The sequence below is a fragment of the Rhinoderma darwinii genome, chromosome 1 (genome assembly GCF_050947455.1).
Source record: "Rhinoderma darwinii isolate aRhiDar2 chromosome 1, aRhiDar2.hap1, whole genome shotgun sequence".
Classification (NCBI taxonomy): Eukaryota; Metazoa; Chordata; class Amphibia; order Anura; family Rhinodermatidae; genus Rhinoderma; species Rhinoderma darwinii.
This window is the reverse complement of record NC_134687.1, coordinates 89,527,618-89,546,084: the sequence shown is the minus strand read 5'-3', so window position 1 is coordinate 89,546,084 and position 18,467 is coordinate 89,527,618. Positions and strand designations below refer to the sequence as shown.

The following is an 18,467-nucleotide window of genomic DNA, read 5'->3' as shown; positions in this document are numbered from 1 at the left end:
CGCTTTATGCTAATTAGTTTCTCAATGGACAACTGGGCGTGTTTTACTATATGACCAGGTGGGCGTTGTGGAGAGAAGTGTATGACGCTGACCAATCAGCGTCATACACTTCTCTCCATTCATTTACACTGCAGATAGCGATATAGCTATGAGCAGCCACATACACACTATAACATTACTGCAGTGTCCTGACAATGAATATACATTACCACCAGCCAGGACGTGATGTCTATTCAGAATCCTGACCACTTCTCTGCATGTCTCTGTGAAACTACAGCACAGCAAGATCTCGCTGTGAATGACAGCTTACAGCGTAATCTCGCGAGACTACGCCTGCTATGCTGTAACTCACAGAGAAGAGACGCTACAGAAGTGTCAGGATTCTGAATACACATCACTTCCTGGCTGGAGGTAATGTATATTCATAGTCAAGACACTGCAGTAATGTTATAGTGTGTTTATGTGGCTGCATATAATTATATAGCTAGATCGCTATGTGCTATGTAAATGAATGGGGAGAAGTGTATGACTCTGATTGGTCAGCGTCATACATTTCTCTCCACAACGCCCACTTGGTCAATAGTAAAACACGCCCAGTTGTCCATTGAGAAACTCATTAGCATAACTCCGTAAAAAATGATCGTTTTTCTAAATAAAAAACACTGCTGTAATCTACATTACAGCGCCGATCACATCATGTACAATATAGGCCACTTATAATGTGGTGACAGAGCCTCTTTATTCATTAACTTATTATTTTTTGTGGGGATGGAAAAAAAACAATTCTGCCGTTGTGTTCACCATGCGGTTTAAATAATGTGCTTCCTTGAATTTTTGGGTTGTTATCATCGCGGCAATATCTTTTTAACACTTTTACAAAATAAAACCACTTTTTATGGGAAAATTATAATTTTTTTATTTTAACTGCAATTTTTTTTTTATAAACTTTCTTTAACTGTTTACTTTTTTTAGTCCCACTAGTGGACTTCACAATGCAATCTTCTTATCGCTGATATCATGCTTTGGTATACCCTCAATATACCAAAGCATTACTGCCTGTCTAATAGACATACAGTCATAGCAGGCCTGGGGCCTTTTTTAGTTATTTCTTCAAGGAAGTGGTTCTAGCAAATGTTCGTAGAATGGCTTCAATACAAAATGAATATAGCAGTTTGAAATTAATGTGGAAAAAAAGTGTTAGAAAACCACAGCATGTCCTACAAAAACATACAGTACTGTGCAAGAAATTTAGGCATTTGTGGAAAACTGCTGCAAAGTAAGAATGCTTTCAAAAATAGAAGTGTTACTAGCTCTGTTTTTTTGTTTTTTTTATCAATGAACAAAATGCAAAGTGAATGAAGAGAAATCTAAATCAAATCAATATTTGGTGTGATCACCCTTTGCATTAAAAACAGCATCCATTCTACTGGGTACACTTGCACACGGTTTTTGAAGGAACTCGGCATGGAGGTTGTTTGAAACATCTTAGAGAACTAACCACAGATCTTCTGTGGATGTAGGCTTCCTCAAATCCTTCTGTCTATTCATCTAATCCCAGACAGACTTGATGATGTTGAGATCAGGGCTCTGTGGGGGCCATATCATCACTTCCAGGGCTCCTTGTTCTTCTTTACGCTGAAAATAGTTCTTAAAGAGGCTCTGTCACCAGATTTTGCAACCCCTATCTGCTATTGCAGCAGATCGGCGCTGCAATGTAGATTACAGTAACGTTTTTATTTTTAAAAAACGAGCATTTTTGGCCAAGTTATGACCATTTTTGTAATTATGCAAATGAGGCTTGCAAAAGTCCAAGTGGGTGTGTTTAAAAGTAAAAGTCCAAGTGGGCGTGTATTATGTGCGTACATCGGGGCGTTTTTAATACTTTCACTAGCTGGGTGCTCTGAAGAGAAGTAACATCCTCTTCTCTTCAGAACGCCCAGCTTCTGACAGTGCAGATCTGTGACGTCACTCACAGGTCCTGCATCGTGACGGCCACATCGGCACCAGAGGCTACAGTTGATTCTGCAGCAGCATCAGCGTTTGCAGGTAAGGTTGGTCACACAAATTAATTAATTGATTTGATTTAGATTTCTCTTCTGTTCATTCACTTAGTTTTTTTTTTACCAATTAACAAAATACAAACTTATTTTTTAAAGCATCCTTACTTTGCAGCAGTTTTTCACAATTTCCTAAAACTTTTGCACAGCGCTGTATACTTTTGTGTGAGCAGGATCTTGTTTAATCGCCGTTCATCTGGCTGATGCAGTAAATTACAGCAGGTGCCAAAATGCTGCATGTGAACATACTATTAGTGAAGGCTCACTCGGGGCAGTTTGCCGCAGCTTTTGATGTTTGAACTGCACTATGTGAACCTACTTGTAATAAAATGTATTATAAGATGATATGAAGCGGATATACACATGGAATATTTTCAGAGCTGGAGGAAGAATTTCTCATAGTGGACAAGAACAGAATTACTAGCTATCTCTATCATTGTTGTGTATCAAAAGAGGCATGGACTCGCGGGACAGGGATATAATATTACCACTTTACAAAGCATTAGTGTGGTCTCATCTAGAATATGCAGTTCAGTTCTGGGCTCCAGTTCATAGAAAGGATGCCCTGGAGTTGGAAAAAATACAAATAAGAGTAACGAAGCTAATAAGGGGCATGGAGAATCTAAGTTATGAGGAAAGATTAAAAGAACTAAACCTATTTAGCCTTGAAAAAAGACGACTAAGGGGGGACATGATTAACTTATATAAAAATATGAATGGCACATACAAAAAATATGGTGAAATCCTGTTCCATGCAAAACCCCCTCAAAAAACAAGGGGGCACTCCCTCCGTCTGGAAAAAGAAATGTTCAACCTGCAGAGGCGACAAGCCTTCTTTACTGTGAGAACTGTGAATCTATGGAATAGCCTACCGCAGGAGCCGTCACAGCAGGGACAGTAGATGGCTTCAAAAAAGGCTGAGATAATTTCCTAGAACAAAAAAATATTCTCTCCTATGTGTAGAAATTTTTTACTTCCCCTTTCCCATCCCTTGGTTGAACTTGATGGACATGTGTCTTTTTTCAACCGTACAAACTATGTAACTATGTATGCATGACTTGGATAAGTAGAGTCGTGTGATATATAATTGACTTTAAACCCCTTAATAAAGAATAACACATGAAACGGAGGTTGGATTTTAATGGCCACAGCAGCCGTTTATTATTTATTTACAGAAAATAACATTTTCATAACCAAACATTATATCAACCTAGAATTTCCCAAAAATTGGAATTCTTCCAAATACACAGAAAACAGACCCCTAATAGGGTCAATATATAACACCAATAACACAACCAGGGGAAGCCCTTGAGGTTACTGCAAATTAGAATAGCCATCTGCCACCACCACTTGTTTTTACCTCCAGCCGTAACCCGGCTCGGAGGCACCGCTCACCTCTGCAGATGGCTTTGCCCATAAAGCACTTCAAAGGGGTAACACCCTAAGAAGCCTTCCACATATTTTTGGGGGACGCATACCCCTGATGCGACCCCCCCCCCCCCCCACACCAGTTTTTACTGACCAACCTCAAGGACTCCCCCCGCCACTGCGAAATAGGCCTTGACCACCTCAAGCCTGTGAGCTCCTCCACACCAACACCCCTCTTTCAATCCCTTCTGCCAGAACCTGACTCCATAAATCCATCCGAACCTCATTTAAGTTCACCCCATCCTGTCTCCAATAACACCCATCCTCAGATTCCAGATCCCTGTGCCTGACCACAACTCCTCCGTTCTTTACCACAAATGCAGAAATCGCCCTACTCACCTAAATTTGGGCCTTAAGTCTGTCAACTGATCGGGCCAAACGCCATGTTTTTCTTGGCACAATATCCGACCACACACTGATCAAGCCCGGGTGCAACGCCCATAAGCACAACAAGTCATGCTTCACGTCCCTCACCAAATCATGAAATGGGCGCACACCCAAGTCGTTGCCCCCAACATGCAGCACCATGATCTCAGGAACCCGGTTCAGCTGTGCATAAACCTGAAATTCGGGTAAAACCCTGTTCCAGACCATGCCTCGAAACTCCAACCAATGCAGGACAGCGTCGTCCCGCGGAATCCTAAGTTGGCGGCCATCAGGGCGAACATCCGCCCTCAGGGCGCTCTAATGCACAAAGGACTGCCCCAAGATCCACACAAGACAAGGGCGTGAACCTGTAATGAGAGAAAAACACGCATACACTTATAATCCAAACTCGCACCACATACATCAGTAACGTAACTCAACAACCTAGCAGAACTAACGGCATTAAATCAGATGTGGGCGAACATAAGTGTGGAACCGGTTAGAGTCCCATCTCCCAATACGCCGAACCCCTGCGTCATCCAACCGCCTCCGTCGCTGCGCCAATACAAAAAGAATGTGAAGAATACTCAGCCGCACGCATCACAATCGCAGTCAAACAGCCTTTAAACACTGCACTAAATTGGAATTGAGATAGAAAAGACCCATCCTCGTGCTGCAGCAAAGGAAAACATGCTAACCCAACCTGTACCCCCAACGCAGTAAAGCAATGCACTGGACACATCGCCGACCCCGCAATAGCAAACAACACAATTTTCCTGCCCCTGCCTGTTTGATCCGTTTTTGACCGACGCAGCACAATCTCCACCCTATCGGCAAACAACTCCACGTCCTCCTGACAAAGGCCGCCCGCACGCGACACACTTGGAGAGACCAATTCACCCAGTCTAAAAGCCCCGAAAAAGGCTAACAAAAAAGCCAGGTGAAACGAACGTACTTTAAAACCCGAACTACAGACAACATTCACCACCGTACCTAAGGAGAAGAGAATCCGGAAGGAAACTAGCCGCCTACGATCGATTGCCAATCTCCCCCTCCGTAAACCCTTCAACGCTTGACACACCAAAAATTCCTTGGTCACATCCTTTAATCCACGCAATTTTAAACCGAACGCTACAGCGGACACAAACTTGTTCACCTTAGACACAGAAAAAACAGACTCATACGCGTCCCCCAGCCAATACAAGAAAGCCACCAAACTGTCCCGGTCAGACCGGACGTCACCCAAAGCTCCCACTGAGCCCAGCCAGCCGCATATACCACCCACGTAGACCTTGCCAACGACCGCTCAATTAATGCTTCTGCTGCAGTGAAACCAGTTCCCATAGATGATCCGGGCAAGCCTTGCCGATCCAATCCGCTCCCGGCGCCAGCTGACGGAAATGATCCCACTGCGAGCGAGAAAGAACATCAGCAACACAATTTTCAACCCCTGGCACATGTACCACCACCACCACCACCCAAGCATTTAAGGACAAACAAACTAGCACTAAATGCTGCAACAATTGAACAACCGGGGGAGAGGACGCCGAGATATTATTGATAGCCAATACCACATCAAGGTTGTCGCAGTGAAAACAAATCTTCTTGTCCCGAAGCCTATCCCCCCCAAATGGTCATAGCGACCACGATGGGAAATAGCTCGAGCAGGGCCAAGTTTTTCGTCAAATCGCCTTCCACCCATTTGATCGGCCACCCCCAGGCACACCACTGACCAGCTGCGTCCGTAAACAAATCCAAGTAGACGGAGTGGGGAGCCCCAGACATCCAGAGCGACCGCCCATTGTATTGCCCAAAAAAACTATGCCACACTCCCAAGTCCGCCCGATGATCAGCGCTCAACAGCACGAAGTGATGTGGCGCTAGCAAACCAGCAGTCGCAGCAGCCAAACGCCTACTAAACACTCTGCCCATCGGCATGATTCTGCACGCGAAATTCAACTTCCCCCAATAAGGACTGCAAGCTGCGCAACATAATCTTTTTGAGACGACACGTCTGCTGCACCTCTGAACGAAGAGCCCTCAATTTATCCTCTAGGAGCCTGCATTCCATCATGACCGAATCAATTTCAATACCCAAAAAACGAATAACCGTAACTGGACCCTCCGTTTTATCAGGAGCCAAAGGGACACCGAAATCCCTCATGATCCCCTGCAAAGCGTACAAAATATTGGCGCACACTGAGGATTCACCCGGACCAACGCATAAAAAATAAGTGGTGAATAACGGAATTCACCACCGCAACCTCCCGCGTCACCCATTCCAAAAAAGAGCTAAAGGCCTAGAAATATGCGCATGACAAGGAACAACCCATGGGCAAACAATGATCAACAAAAAACTCCCCCTCCCAAAAACAAGCCAACAAACGTTGGCTATTAGGATGTACCGGCAATAGCCGGAAAGCCGCCTCAATATCCGTCTTTTCTAACAGTGCACCTTCCCCCGCTGCCCGAACTAAACCCACTGCCTTGTCAAAAGACACACCACCGAACATAACACTGGATCTATGCCGTCATTAACTGACGCGCCGTTGGGAAAAGAAAGATAGTGTATCAAACTAAACTTGTTAGGCTCGCGCTTAGGCACCACACCCAACGGGGAAACAACAAGATCAGCCACAGGCGGCTCCAAAAAAGGCCCCGCCTTGCGACCTAACACCACTTCTTTCTGGAGTTTCTCAGCCACCACATCGGAGAGCTGGTAAGCAGACCGAAGACTCAGACGAGTGACTGGAATTTCATATGGGGGAGGGGGAATAACAAAACCTACGCTGAAACCATCTGCAATTAAATCTGACCCAGCCCTATCCGGATATCTACTTAGAAAGGGGGCCATCCTTTCCAACTTCACCGGCGTCACCCCCTTGACCAGCTGAACCCGCCTGACTGCCCCCTCTCTTGCCTTTTCGCAAACACTTAGACGCACCATGGGAAGACCCGCTGCAATTGAAACAAACGTGCTTGAACTTGCACGTTGCCCCAAATTTACTTTGGCCGTCGTTAAATTGCCAGCAAAAACAGAGTTTTGAACCGGAACCCTGACCAGACTGGCTGACCTGCCCTGCAGACCCACCGCTCCCTGGAAAGGACTGACCCGGCTTAACCGGAGCAGTTACCCACAACCATAACGCAATATACTTCTGATCCCATCTAATGCTAGGCCGCACCGCCTTCCACTGCCGGAACTGCTCGTCGTAACGAAGCCATGCCAAGCCCCTATAACCACGGTGCACCTCCCCGATAGAATCCAAATAACAAAAAAGGGCAGAACAATTGTCCTGTGCTTTCTCCCCAATAACGCTATCCAATATAGCGAAAGCCTGCAGCCAATTCACAAACGTTTGCGGAATAAGCCGATAATGCCGACGTTCTTCCTGCTTACTCTCATCCCTTTTTCCCTTATCCAAATTAAATTTTGCCAAGGGAAGAACAGCAAAATATTTCCACATACTCGTCCTTCGAAATAGGCTCGCGAACCTCCTGTTTCAGATGCGCCCCCAGCGGGCCTTCAAAGCACACATAGACCTCACCCTGTGCTCTATCATCAAGCCGTACCTTGTCCCCATCCTGAGCCCCATCCGTCTGCACAGAAACCGCCACAACCCCCGCAGAGCCCGTTATGTCACCCCTGGCCTGAGCCTGTCTAACCACCACCGGCTCCGTCACCCCCCCCCCAAACCGCTACCGGGGACACCACTGCCGCTACCGGGGCCTGCGACCCATCCAATTTTTTAACCAGCTCGCGCAAGCAGCCTACTTGTTCCGCTAAACCGCTGATACCCCCCCCCCCCCGACTGACTTAACCACCCCCCGGAAGACCCGTACGCGGCCGCGCTGCCAGACACACCCCCAATGCCCCCCGACATTAAAATAGCAGGAAAACGTAAAGGAGGAGACAAACACTCACCTGGCTGCTCAGGTGCTGTGATCCCGCCAGCCGGACAGACTTGAACATGCTGATGCTCCTCCACTTCTCCGTCCTCCAGTTCAGGCGCCATCCGCGGACGCTGCCCACAAACGCAGTGAGGGCACGGAGATTCCCAAGCCGACTGACACGAGGGGCCGGCATCCAGAAGAGGGCTGATGTTGATAGGGCCAGCTGCCTGCGAGGCAGTATACACACCACAGACCGAAAAACCGGACTTGTTTTCCTCCGTGATGTAGCCCCTGAAGAAGCCAGCCCCCTGATTGGAACGTCACCAGGCGGGGCTGCCGACATCCCTCCTCCTTGCACCGCACCAGATGGAGGGGTGGTATTTGGGAAGCCAGGAGCTGACCCCCCCCCCCTCAGCCGCCGGGAACCGACGCGGCTGGGGATTTCTGCCAGATTTCTGCCAGACCTGGACCTCCGAGGGGATACAGCTCTCCCTGGTGACCAGCCTGCAGCGACCCTGTAGGGGCTTCCCCTGCGGCGCCGAACCTGCGGGACCTACTCTGGACTAACAACAAAACCTATAGTTATAGGTTTTGTTGTATATCCAGTGGGTCCACCGGTACCGCCATGCTTAGTTTGGGCCTGAGGCTCGGTTCCCGACAGTGTCCGCACATTATTGTGATGGGCCATTAACCATGAATTCTCTAGGGAACCGTTTGGTGTCCTCCATTTAGGTACAGTATACTACTCTGGACTAAGCCTCGCCGGCGGGCGGGTATGCCGTGACCGGCGAGCCGGCACAGCAAAAGGGGAACCGGAAACTGGGATGCTCCCCCCCGCTTACCGAGCAGTAACGGGCTGCCCACCGCCAAGTCCAATACGACGGGGGATGACATGGGGGAAGGTGCGCCAATTCTGGCACATCAATACTTACAGTATCCCCAGCTATATGCAGAAATATAAAAATTAATTCTCACATGTCAAATATTGGCTGCATTAACTGAAAATAAATTATGAATCCGAGTGGAACTTTGAAAGACATTAGGGATCTGAAGACTAGTACAAAAACAGAACACACCCAGCAATGTGTCATAGCATAGAACAGGGAGATCTGTTTACGTACATGCCTGATTATTCATAAAATAACCATGGGAGTCAGGCAATTATTTGACAATTGTGGGAGACCGGGATTGGTGCATCAAACCCTTCACTAACTGTGCACTCTGTATCATTACTCCTTCTCAAGACTAATATTTGAATACACATTCCAGCACAATTGCCTAAATCTACCTCTTCAGAGAATATATTGTTTCCTCCTCACTGGCTGGAAATGTCTAGCAGATTCTCAGCCATTATATTTCCAATCACGAGCCTTCCTTGATGGTTTGAAAAACTGTGGTCTGTAAACCAACCCTTGACACAAGATATTGGGTGATGCCTACTATATTCTTGTTATACCGTACATGCACTGGGTCTATAAGATCCATTTCTCCGCTGCGTCCACTGATAGAATAAATCATATAATGGGAGTGTAAGGCTCTTCACTCTACTTTCCCTTTGGTGCCTGCTCAATATTGGCAGTATTGTGGTGAGGTTGGTACTATGTTACAAATCTGGTGGAGTTGCCCTAGACTTCAAACCTTTTGATATATACCTTACAGTAAGTGGTATAAGGGTTCTTAATACACCACAAGCAGCTATATTGTTAATGCTTGATCTCCGCTAAAAAGGGGATCCCGAGATACTTCTTGACAGCTGCCCATACGGTCATACCACGCCATTGGCGTAAAGTTGAACCTTCTTAAATATTAGAATGGCTCCGTCAAATTGGGTATCTTATGAGAGTGGGAGAATTCTCACGACGTGGTCTAGCTGGCAATCTTTTCCAAATTCTTCAGAATTCGAGAATTAATTTACTTAAGTTTGCAAAAGTGCTCAAGACAAAGGTGACTGCTCCTAACCCTTTTTTTTTTTTCCTTTCTCGCTTTATCATTTCTTCTATCTCTTTATTGTTCATTTGCCTATGTATCAATGTTGTTAGTTGCAGCTCTGTCCTGCTTGGATCAAGAATTGGCACTCAGGATGGGGTTTATTTCCTGATTTGTAGTCATACAGTGTTTAATTGAAACATTAAGGCCACTTTCACGCGGCTGTATTTTAGATCAGTATTTGGAAGCAAAAACCAGGAGAGGAACCTATACAGTGGAAGTAGAATGGAAAGACTCGTATTTCTTCCTTACTTTGGACCCACTCCTGGTAAAAACAGAGTGTAATACTTTGCTATGGTATCTACACAGTCGAGTCAATATCCAGAGTAACCGCCGTGTGCAGCACGGACAGCAGCTAGACGGGCTGGGAGTGACTCAATAAGGTGCTGGTAGGTTGTCTCAGGTATCTGGAGCCATGCTGACTACAGTGCATCCCACATTTGCTGGAGGGTGCGTGGGGGAGGATCCATAGAGCGAACAAGACGATCGAGGTGGTCCCACAGATGCTCAATTGGGTTGAAGTCTGGTGAATTAGTTGATGTTTCTTGGCTGACACGCCAGCGTCCATCCGTTCGATGAAGTAGAAAACTTAACTCATCAGAGAAGGCAACCCTTTGCCAATTATCGGTGTTCCAATTCCGATACTGCAGTGCAAATTGAAGCCTTTTTTTTCCGATGGACCTTTCTTTGCATATCCACTATGATAAACCTTGTTATGTCTGTACATTTCAGGGCTGGTATGAAGATGCGTTATTGCACTTTGAGAAAAACTGCTCCGACCATCTGTCTGCTTCGGAGCCCCATACGCAGTAGGGTTCGCTGTACTGTTGTTTTAGACACACGTCTGGTAGCCCCGTTTGAGTTTCACAGTGAGCTGCTCCAGTGTAGCGTGTCGTTCGGCCCTCGCGCACATTAGTAGCCAATGTTCACCTCTCACATCAACGGCATGTGGTGCGCCACACTTTCCATGTAGATTATTCCCAATGATGACACTTGTCCACTCACGATACACTTTCACCACAGCAGCACGCGAACAGTTCACAAAATGCGCAGTTTGAGAAATACTGCCACCCTTGGCCCAACGGCCAATAATCATCCCTTTTTGCAATTCTGATCGCCCCTTTTACCCACGGCAACAACGAGTGATGTGTCCAGACAGCCTATCGCACACGTATATACCCACCAAGCCGGCCCACGACATATCACTTCATTCATGGGCTATTCGCTGCCGACATCGAAAGTAGGAGAGTCATAATAATGTGACTCGACTGTGTATAATCTAAATAGTGAGAATGCCTTAAAGCATATATATTGTATTTCTTCCAGCACTTGTCATCTGTGTTTATACAGATGTATGTAGTGCTAGGTGAGGTATGCACGGAATTGACAGACATGTCTACGCGCACAGACTGTCTGGGAGACTCATTGAAAAATGTGAGACCCCCCCCAGCCCATCCTGGACGGGTATGCTTTTCTCCAGCACTGCGGAGGTTGTGCTGTTTGTCCGGATTGCTGACCGGAACAAGTCATTTAAACTTAAAGTGATATGTTTACAACCATCACAGGATGCGTTCGCTCCTCTCCGACAAACCTGTCCTGCAGCGCTGTGACTGGACTGTTTAGGATATGTTTACAAGCACCAGATTTGTTGCAGAAATTTCTGTGACTGAAAATAATTTTTATACATTTGATGAGGTTGTTTCTACATTATGTGCATGGATTTCTGAAAAACCTCTTTCAGATTAATGTGACAGTTACAGCATTTTTTTTAAACAAATCTTCCGCATGAGAACACCTAATTTTTAGCGAGGGAAGGAAGGGCTGAAGCACCTTGAAGATCAGTGACACTGCTGAGTGCTGTTGGAGTGTCAACATTATAATAAGGTCATAGACAGTGGGGTCTGAGATTTGTATTGGGCACTGACATCTGAGGTCTAATGAAGTCTGGGTAAATACTAGTCTAAGTTGCTAGCTTTAAGGGCTAACCTGGAAGGCGAGGGCAAGTAGAATTTTAAAGAAACAAAAAGCCCAAAACATTTAAAGTCAATTTCCACTGAAACAGTTTTGTGTAGACATTGGACCTCTTTGACTTCTCCTTGCACCTTACAATGGGTCCCCACTATTTTTCCAGCACAGATCACATTGTGCCAACTTCCCACTGTTCCCGTGTGTAATCCTATTATAGGTAACTGCTTTCAGACTCAAAATAATCCATATTCAGTTGTTAAATTAAAATACATAGGACGACATTCATGCAATACATACTTGGTCTTCTTGAGTTCCTAGACCATCATAATACATCACTCCAGCTTGGTATAAAGCCTGATAATCCTCGTCTTTGTTTTTTTCAAAGTGCAATAACGCATCTTCATACCAGCCCTGAAATGTAGACATAACAAGGTTTATCATAGTGGACCTGTCAATACATTGACGCTGCCTTATTTGCAGGTGGTTACGTTACAGATGAAGGGACAGCCGAATATACATTATTTGTACAAGCACTTATCCGGTTTATGTTTATAGAAAACAGCAATCACAATTTTTACATGCCTTTTCAATACTGTGGTTTTTTCTTCATTGAAGTAAATTGGGAAAAATTCAGCAAAACCACAACAAATAGAACAAAAACACAGCAAGCCCTAACAAAGTGTGGTTTTCAAATGCAAAATGTGAAGAAAACAAAAGGTAAATTGTCTTAAAGGTATTCCCACAATGAAGAGCAGGTCTTAATGGGGTTGTCCACTACCGGAGAACTGATGACCTATCCACTGGATAGGTCATCAGTGTATGATCGGTGCGGGTCCGACACCCGGACACCACACCAATCAGCCGTTCTGGCTGCCTCCGGGCACCGGACGTCCATGCCGGAAGCAGATGGCACCTCTCATGGAATAGCGGCTGAGCTGCAGTACTACAGCTCTAGAGTACAACTGCTATTGGCTCCGTACATTGCATACTGGAGGCTGTTGTGGACCGCCCATTATCATCTCTAAGGCAAAAGGAGCCACGGGGACCAAAATGTGATGAAAGTAATGCATGCTAGCATTAAAGTGTCTGTTAGTCAAAGGGTTTCTGTTTGGTTGGAAAAAAGTGTCCCATGGGGGGAAAACCCCTTTAAAAAGGGCCTGATAGCGCTCCTGATATGTTTGTTTTAGTAAATACTTGTATTCCCCATAAAATATAAATTCTGGAGCAACTTTTCTGAGTCTTTGATTGGACAGTGTCTGTCTGTGTAGGGATAAACCCCACTGACCAGGGAAATAGACAACTGAATGTTACAATTTATTCAGACATTTCCAGGAGGAATAACAGAGGAACGGCACGATTCTATGAAAAAAAACCTCCAGAATTGCTATTTTATAGGGAATACTTGTCAGGAGAGCTGACAGGTCCTCTTTGTGTAAAACAAATTATTCTTAAATCCTATATCCTTCTATTATAAAAGTAACAATTATTACAATCTTAGAAATTGATATAACAGCTAGAAAGTACACGTGACATTCTGTCAGCCATGTTATTTGTCTATAATATGGGTAAATGCTTTTACCTCTTCAAAGCAAAGTTGTCCCAGAAGAAAAGCGGCCTGTTTATGTCCTCCTTCTATCCGATCTTTTAGGTACTGTTCGGCAGTTTCTAGTAAGCCAGCAGGACTGTGCTCTGTAAATATAAGACACATGTTCTGTTTAAATTACCTGTTTTAGTAGTATATATTTTAAGAGTCTTAACTATAAGGCATTTTGCCACCTTAAAGGAGTTGTCTAGGATTAGAAAAAAGGCTCTGATTTTTTTTCCTGAAACAGCGCCACCCCTGTCCATGAGCTGTATCTTGTGCTGCAGCTTGAATGGGGCGGAGACACACAACCCCAGGGCAGGCAGATCCTTTAGGGTATGTTCACACGGCCTATTTTCGGCCGTATTTTGGCCCGTAAACGGCCGAAAAATCGGAAGCAGAACGCCTCCAAACATCTGCCTATTGATTTCAATGGGAAAACGGCGTTCTGTTCCGACGGAGCGTTTTTCACGGCGTTTTTTTACGCTAGTGAAGAAGTCAAAGATTAGGCAATGCTGGAGTGCAGATATTTTGTACAGTACCACGGACACCCTTTAGAAGTTCGACTCCTGCCCCCCAAAAAAACGGTCTGTGCATAAAGGATTGCTTCAAAGCGTACGTCACTATCCATGGATCATTAATTTTATTATTAATTTACCCCATTATTACATCAACTTATTATGACCTGATGCACTCCGCCCAGCTTACATATACCCTGATGTACTCCGCCCAGCTTGCATATACCCTGATGTACTCCGCCCATCTTACATATACCCTGATGTACTCCGCCCAGCTTAACTAATACCCTGATGTACTCAGCCCATCTTACATATACATTGATGCACTCCGCCCAGCTTAACTAATACCCTGATGTACTCCGCCCATCTTACATATACCCTGATGTACTCCGCCCAGTTTACATATACCCTGATGTACTTCTCACAAGCCAAATGGCGCTCCTTCTGGGCATGGCAGTGTGCCAAAATAGCAGTTTATGACCACATATGGGGTATTACTGTACTCTAGAGTACCCACTTTACTATTTATGGGGTGTGTGTCTCCAGTGGTACAAGCTGGGCACAACATATTGGGCACTGAAATAGCATATCTGTGGAAAAACTGCAATTTTGAATCTGCAACATCTACTGTGTACTAATTTCTGCAAAACCTGTGGGGTCAAAATGCTCACTAAACCTCATGATAAATTCATCAAAGTGGTGTAGTTTCCCAAATGGGATCACATCTTGGGGGTTTGCGCTGTACTGGTACCTCAGCGCAATGCAACATGGTGTCAAAAACCAATTTTGTAACATCTCCACTCCAAAAACGAAATTGTGCTTTTTCCCTTTAGACCCTTGCCGTGTGTCCAAATAGCAGTTTACAACCACATATGGGGTATTTCCTTACTCAGGAGAAATTGTGGAACAAAGTTTGGGGTGTCTCTTCTCCTTATTCCTTGTGGAAATGAAAAATGATGAGCTAAATCATTCATATTATTAGAAAAAATATATATTTTCATTTTCACGGCCCAATTTTAATAGAATCTATAAAACACCTGTGGGATCAAAATGCTCACTACGCCTCTAATTTAATTCTTTGAGGGGTATAGTCTCCAAAATTGGATCAGACCTGAGAAATTTCTACTGTACTGGTACTTCAGGGGCTCTGCAAATGCGACATGGCCACCAGAAAACAATTTCGCAAAATATGCGCTGCAAGATCCAAACGGCGCTCCTTCTCTTCTGAGCCCTGCCGTGGGTCAAAACAGCAGTTTATTACCACATATGGGGTATTGCCGTAATCACGAGAAATTGCTTTGCAAATGTTGGGGTGCTTTTTCTCCTTTAGTCCTTGCAAAAAGTAGAAAATTCCAGATTTTCATTTTCACAGACAAGGCCTCATGCACACGAACTTATTTTTTCCCTCCCGTAAATACTGCAGTAAATACAGGTCCGGTGTCACACGTATTCGACCCGTTTTGCACCAGTATTTACGGACCCATGCCCGGAAATACGGTTCTGGTGCCACCAGTATTCCACCCGTATTTACGGGCACGTTTTCGATGCAAAATTGCACTGCACTAATCGGCAGCCCCTTCTCTCTATCAGTGCAGGATAGAGAGAAGGGGCAGCCCTTTCCGAGGTAAAAGTAAAAGAAATTCATACTTACCCGGCTGTTGCCTTGGTGACGCGTCCCTCTCTTGACATCCAGCCCGACATCCCTGGATGACGCCGCAGTCCATGTGACCGCTCCAGCATGTGATTGGCCTGTGATTGGCTGCAGCGGTCACATGGGCTGAAACGTCATCCAGGGATGTCGGGCCGGATGTCGAGAGGGACACGTCACCAAGGCAATGGCCGGGAGACCGGACTGGAGGAAGAAGCAGGAAGTTCTCGGTAAGTATGAACGTTTTTTCTTTTTTTACAGGTTGCTCTATATTCTGATCGGAATTCACTGTCCAGGGTGCTGAAAGAGTTACTGTCGATCAGTTAACTCTTTCAGCACCCTGGACAGTGACTATTTACTGACGTCGCCTAGCAACGCTGCCGTAATGACTGGTGCAAACATGTAGCCACCCGTCATTACGGGAGCTCCATAGACTTCTATGGGCTGCCCGTGCCGTTATTACGGCCTGAAATAGGACATGTTCTATCTTTTTCAACGGCACGGGCACCTTCCCGTAAGAAAACGGGAAGGTACCCGTGGCCAATAGAAGTCTATGAGCCCGTTATTATGGGTCGTAATTACGACCCGTAATAACGGGTGTTTTTACAGTTGTGTGCATGAGGCCTTATTCAAATAAATTTTGCAAAAAAAATGGGCCCCCCCTCCCATGGCCGGAGGCTCCGCTAGCAGCTGCTATGGCTACAGCGCAACGCCACTGAAGGGGTTGTTCCTACAAAAGACATAAGGAGAACGGGGGACCGAAAGTCCCCCGAAGTTCTCCATGACAAGCCTCTGACTTCCGGGGTCCGTCTGCAGCTCCATAGAAATGACTTGTGCGCATGCGTGACCAGCGCTCCTTTCATTTTTATTGAACTGCGCAGACGCCGGAAGTCCGAGGTTTGAAGGGGTAATGGCCACAGCAGCGGTTTATAACAGAAAAATACAGTAAATAAATGTAACATTCACTTTTAACCATTCAAGTCCAATAAATACAAATCACCTGACCATAAAAGATTCATACCATCTTTCATAACTGAAAACACACCATACAGCCCAAACAAGACTACATGAAGAACAGGGGAAGTCCTTTAAGCTAGACATGTCTGCTCTGGCAGCTATCTACCCACGCCAATTTTACCCCCAGCCGTAAACCCGGCTCGGAGGTACCGATCAACACTTGTCGGTACCCTAATGGTAAAGCTAATAATGCCTCCAAAAGGGGTAACACCCTGTGGAGCCCCAACACCCAACCAGACAGTAACGGTATGTAAACGCCTGAAAAACGGCCGAAAAATCGGAAGCAGAACGCCTCCAAACATCTGCCCATTGATTTCAATGGAAAAAACTGCGTTCTGTTCCGATGGGCAGTTTTATTACGCGTCTGTTTTTCAAAACGGCCATGTAAAAAAACGGCTGTGAAAAAGAAGTGCAGGACACTTCTTTTAATGTTTTTGGAGCTGTTTTTCATTGACTCTATTGAAAAAAGCTCCAACGGCCGTAAAAACGCTGCGAAAATCGCGAGTGGCTTAAAAAACGTCTGAAAATCAGGAGCTGTTTTCCCTTGAAAACAGCTCCGTATTTTCAGACGTTTTTGAGTTTGTATGTGAACATACCCTAACAAACAAATTTTTTGTAAACATTTTTGGAAATGCATCCCCACGATACATGCACTTCCACCAGTTTTAATTGCCAACTTCAAGTACTCACCCCTGCCACAGCGAACAGGCCTTGACCCCCTCAAGACTGCGAGTTCCCCCACAAACCCACAGCATGCTGTATCCCATCCTCAAGGGCCAAACACCAAAAATCAATTCCTACCTCGTTCAAATGCACCTCATCATCTCTCCAAATATAACCCTCGCCAGACTCTAAATCCCAGTGTCTAACACAAATGCCCCCATTCCTGACCACAAAACCCACAATGGATCTGTTAACCTTTATGCGAGCCTTGTCCACTGAACGAGCTAACCTTCACTGTTTCTGGGGAACAATGTCAGACCAGACCGTGATCAAGCCCGGGTATAATGTCCACAACCGAAACAAGTCATGCTTCACATCTTGAACAAGCTCACGGAAGGGGTGAACGTTCAAATCTTTACCCTCAACAAGTAAAACCACCACATCAGGGACACGATCCATTTGGGCTTAAATCTGGACATCCAGTAACACCCTGGCTCCACAGCATACCTCTGAAGCAGAGCCAATAGAGGACTGTGCTACTTTTTTGGGTGGGATACTCAGAACCTTGGCCTAAAAGAAAAAAGGGGAGGGAGCGACACTCCGCACCCAAACATGAGGGGAAAAAACTAGGCATACCCCACATTAAAAAAAAAAAACCTTAGTCCCTTATCATGTAAACCACAGCAAGAGAAAACACAGACATCACAGAAGGTGAGGATAAACATAAGAGCGGTACCGAGCCGATTCCCATCACGCAATGCGATGCACACCGGACTCGTCCAAGCCCCAGCGAACTGCCTCCGTAGCCGCGTCAATACAAAAACAATGCAATGAAAAATGGTCTGTGGAAATACCACCCACACTGAGGCATTTCTTAAAACAGATCAAAATTGGTACCGTGATAGAAAGGACCCACCTTCATGGCATAGCAACGGATAAGACGAGGGGTTAACCGTCAAACCGAAATCCCCTAAGCATTGTACATGACAAACCTCCACCCCAGGGACCACTAACAGAACAACCCACTTTCCCCGCCCAGTCTAATCGGTCTTAAATCAATGCAAGACTAACTCCACCCTGTCCCTATACAAATTAACATCCTCCCAACGGAGCCCGCCTGGTCGAGACATCCTCGGGGATGCCAGATCCCCCACCCGAAGAAGACCAACGAGATCAATAGGTAGAAAGCAACTTTTATGTCCGTCTCTGCCAATAGTACCCTCAAGTTGTAAGACCGAACCCAAGCCACTGCAGATTAAAACGTAGTGTAAACCACCAAACAAAGGTCGGGGTCTATACCATCGTTGACCAACAAACCTTTTGGATAGGACAAATTGTGA

At 45.6% G+C, this 18,467-nt stretch overlaps 1 protein-coding gene across 2 annotated transcripts in view; it reads right to left on the bottom strand.

Annotated features, from left to right (window-relative positions):
- The window catches only part of LRP2BP (LRP2 binding protein), a 55,099-nt gene that overhangs the window by 9,206 nt on the left and 27,426 nt on the right, over positions 1-18,467 (bottom strand). For both annotated transcript variants that reach the window (XM_075849634.1, XM_075849635.1), the window contains exons 3-4: positions 13,279-13,388; positions 11,997-12,110 (exon numbers count right to left, since the gene is read on the bottom strand). In XM_075849634.1, coding sequence (XP_075705749.1) covers positions 11,997-12,110; positions 13,279-13,388 — 224 coding nt within the window. The remainder of the gene's footprint in view (positions 1-11,996; positions 12,111-13,278; positions 13,389-18,467) is intronic.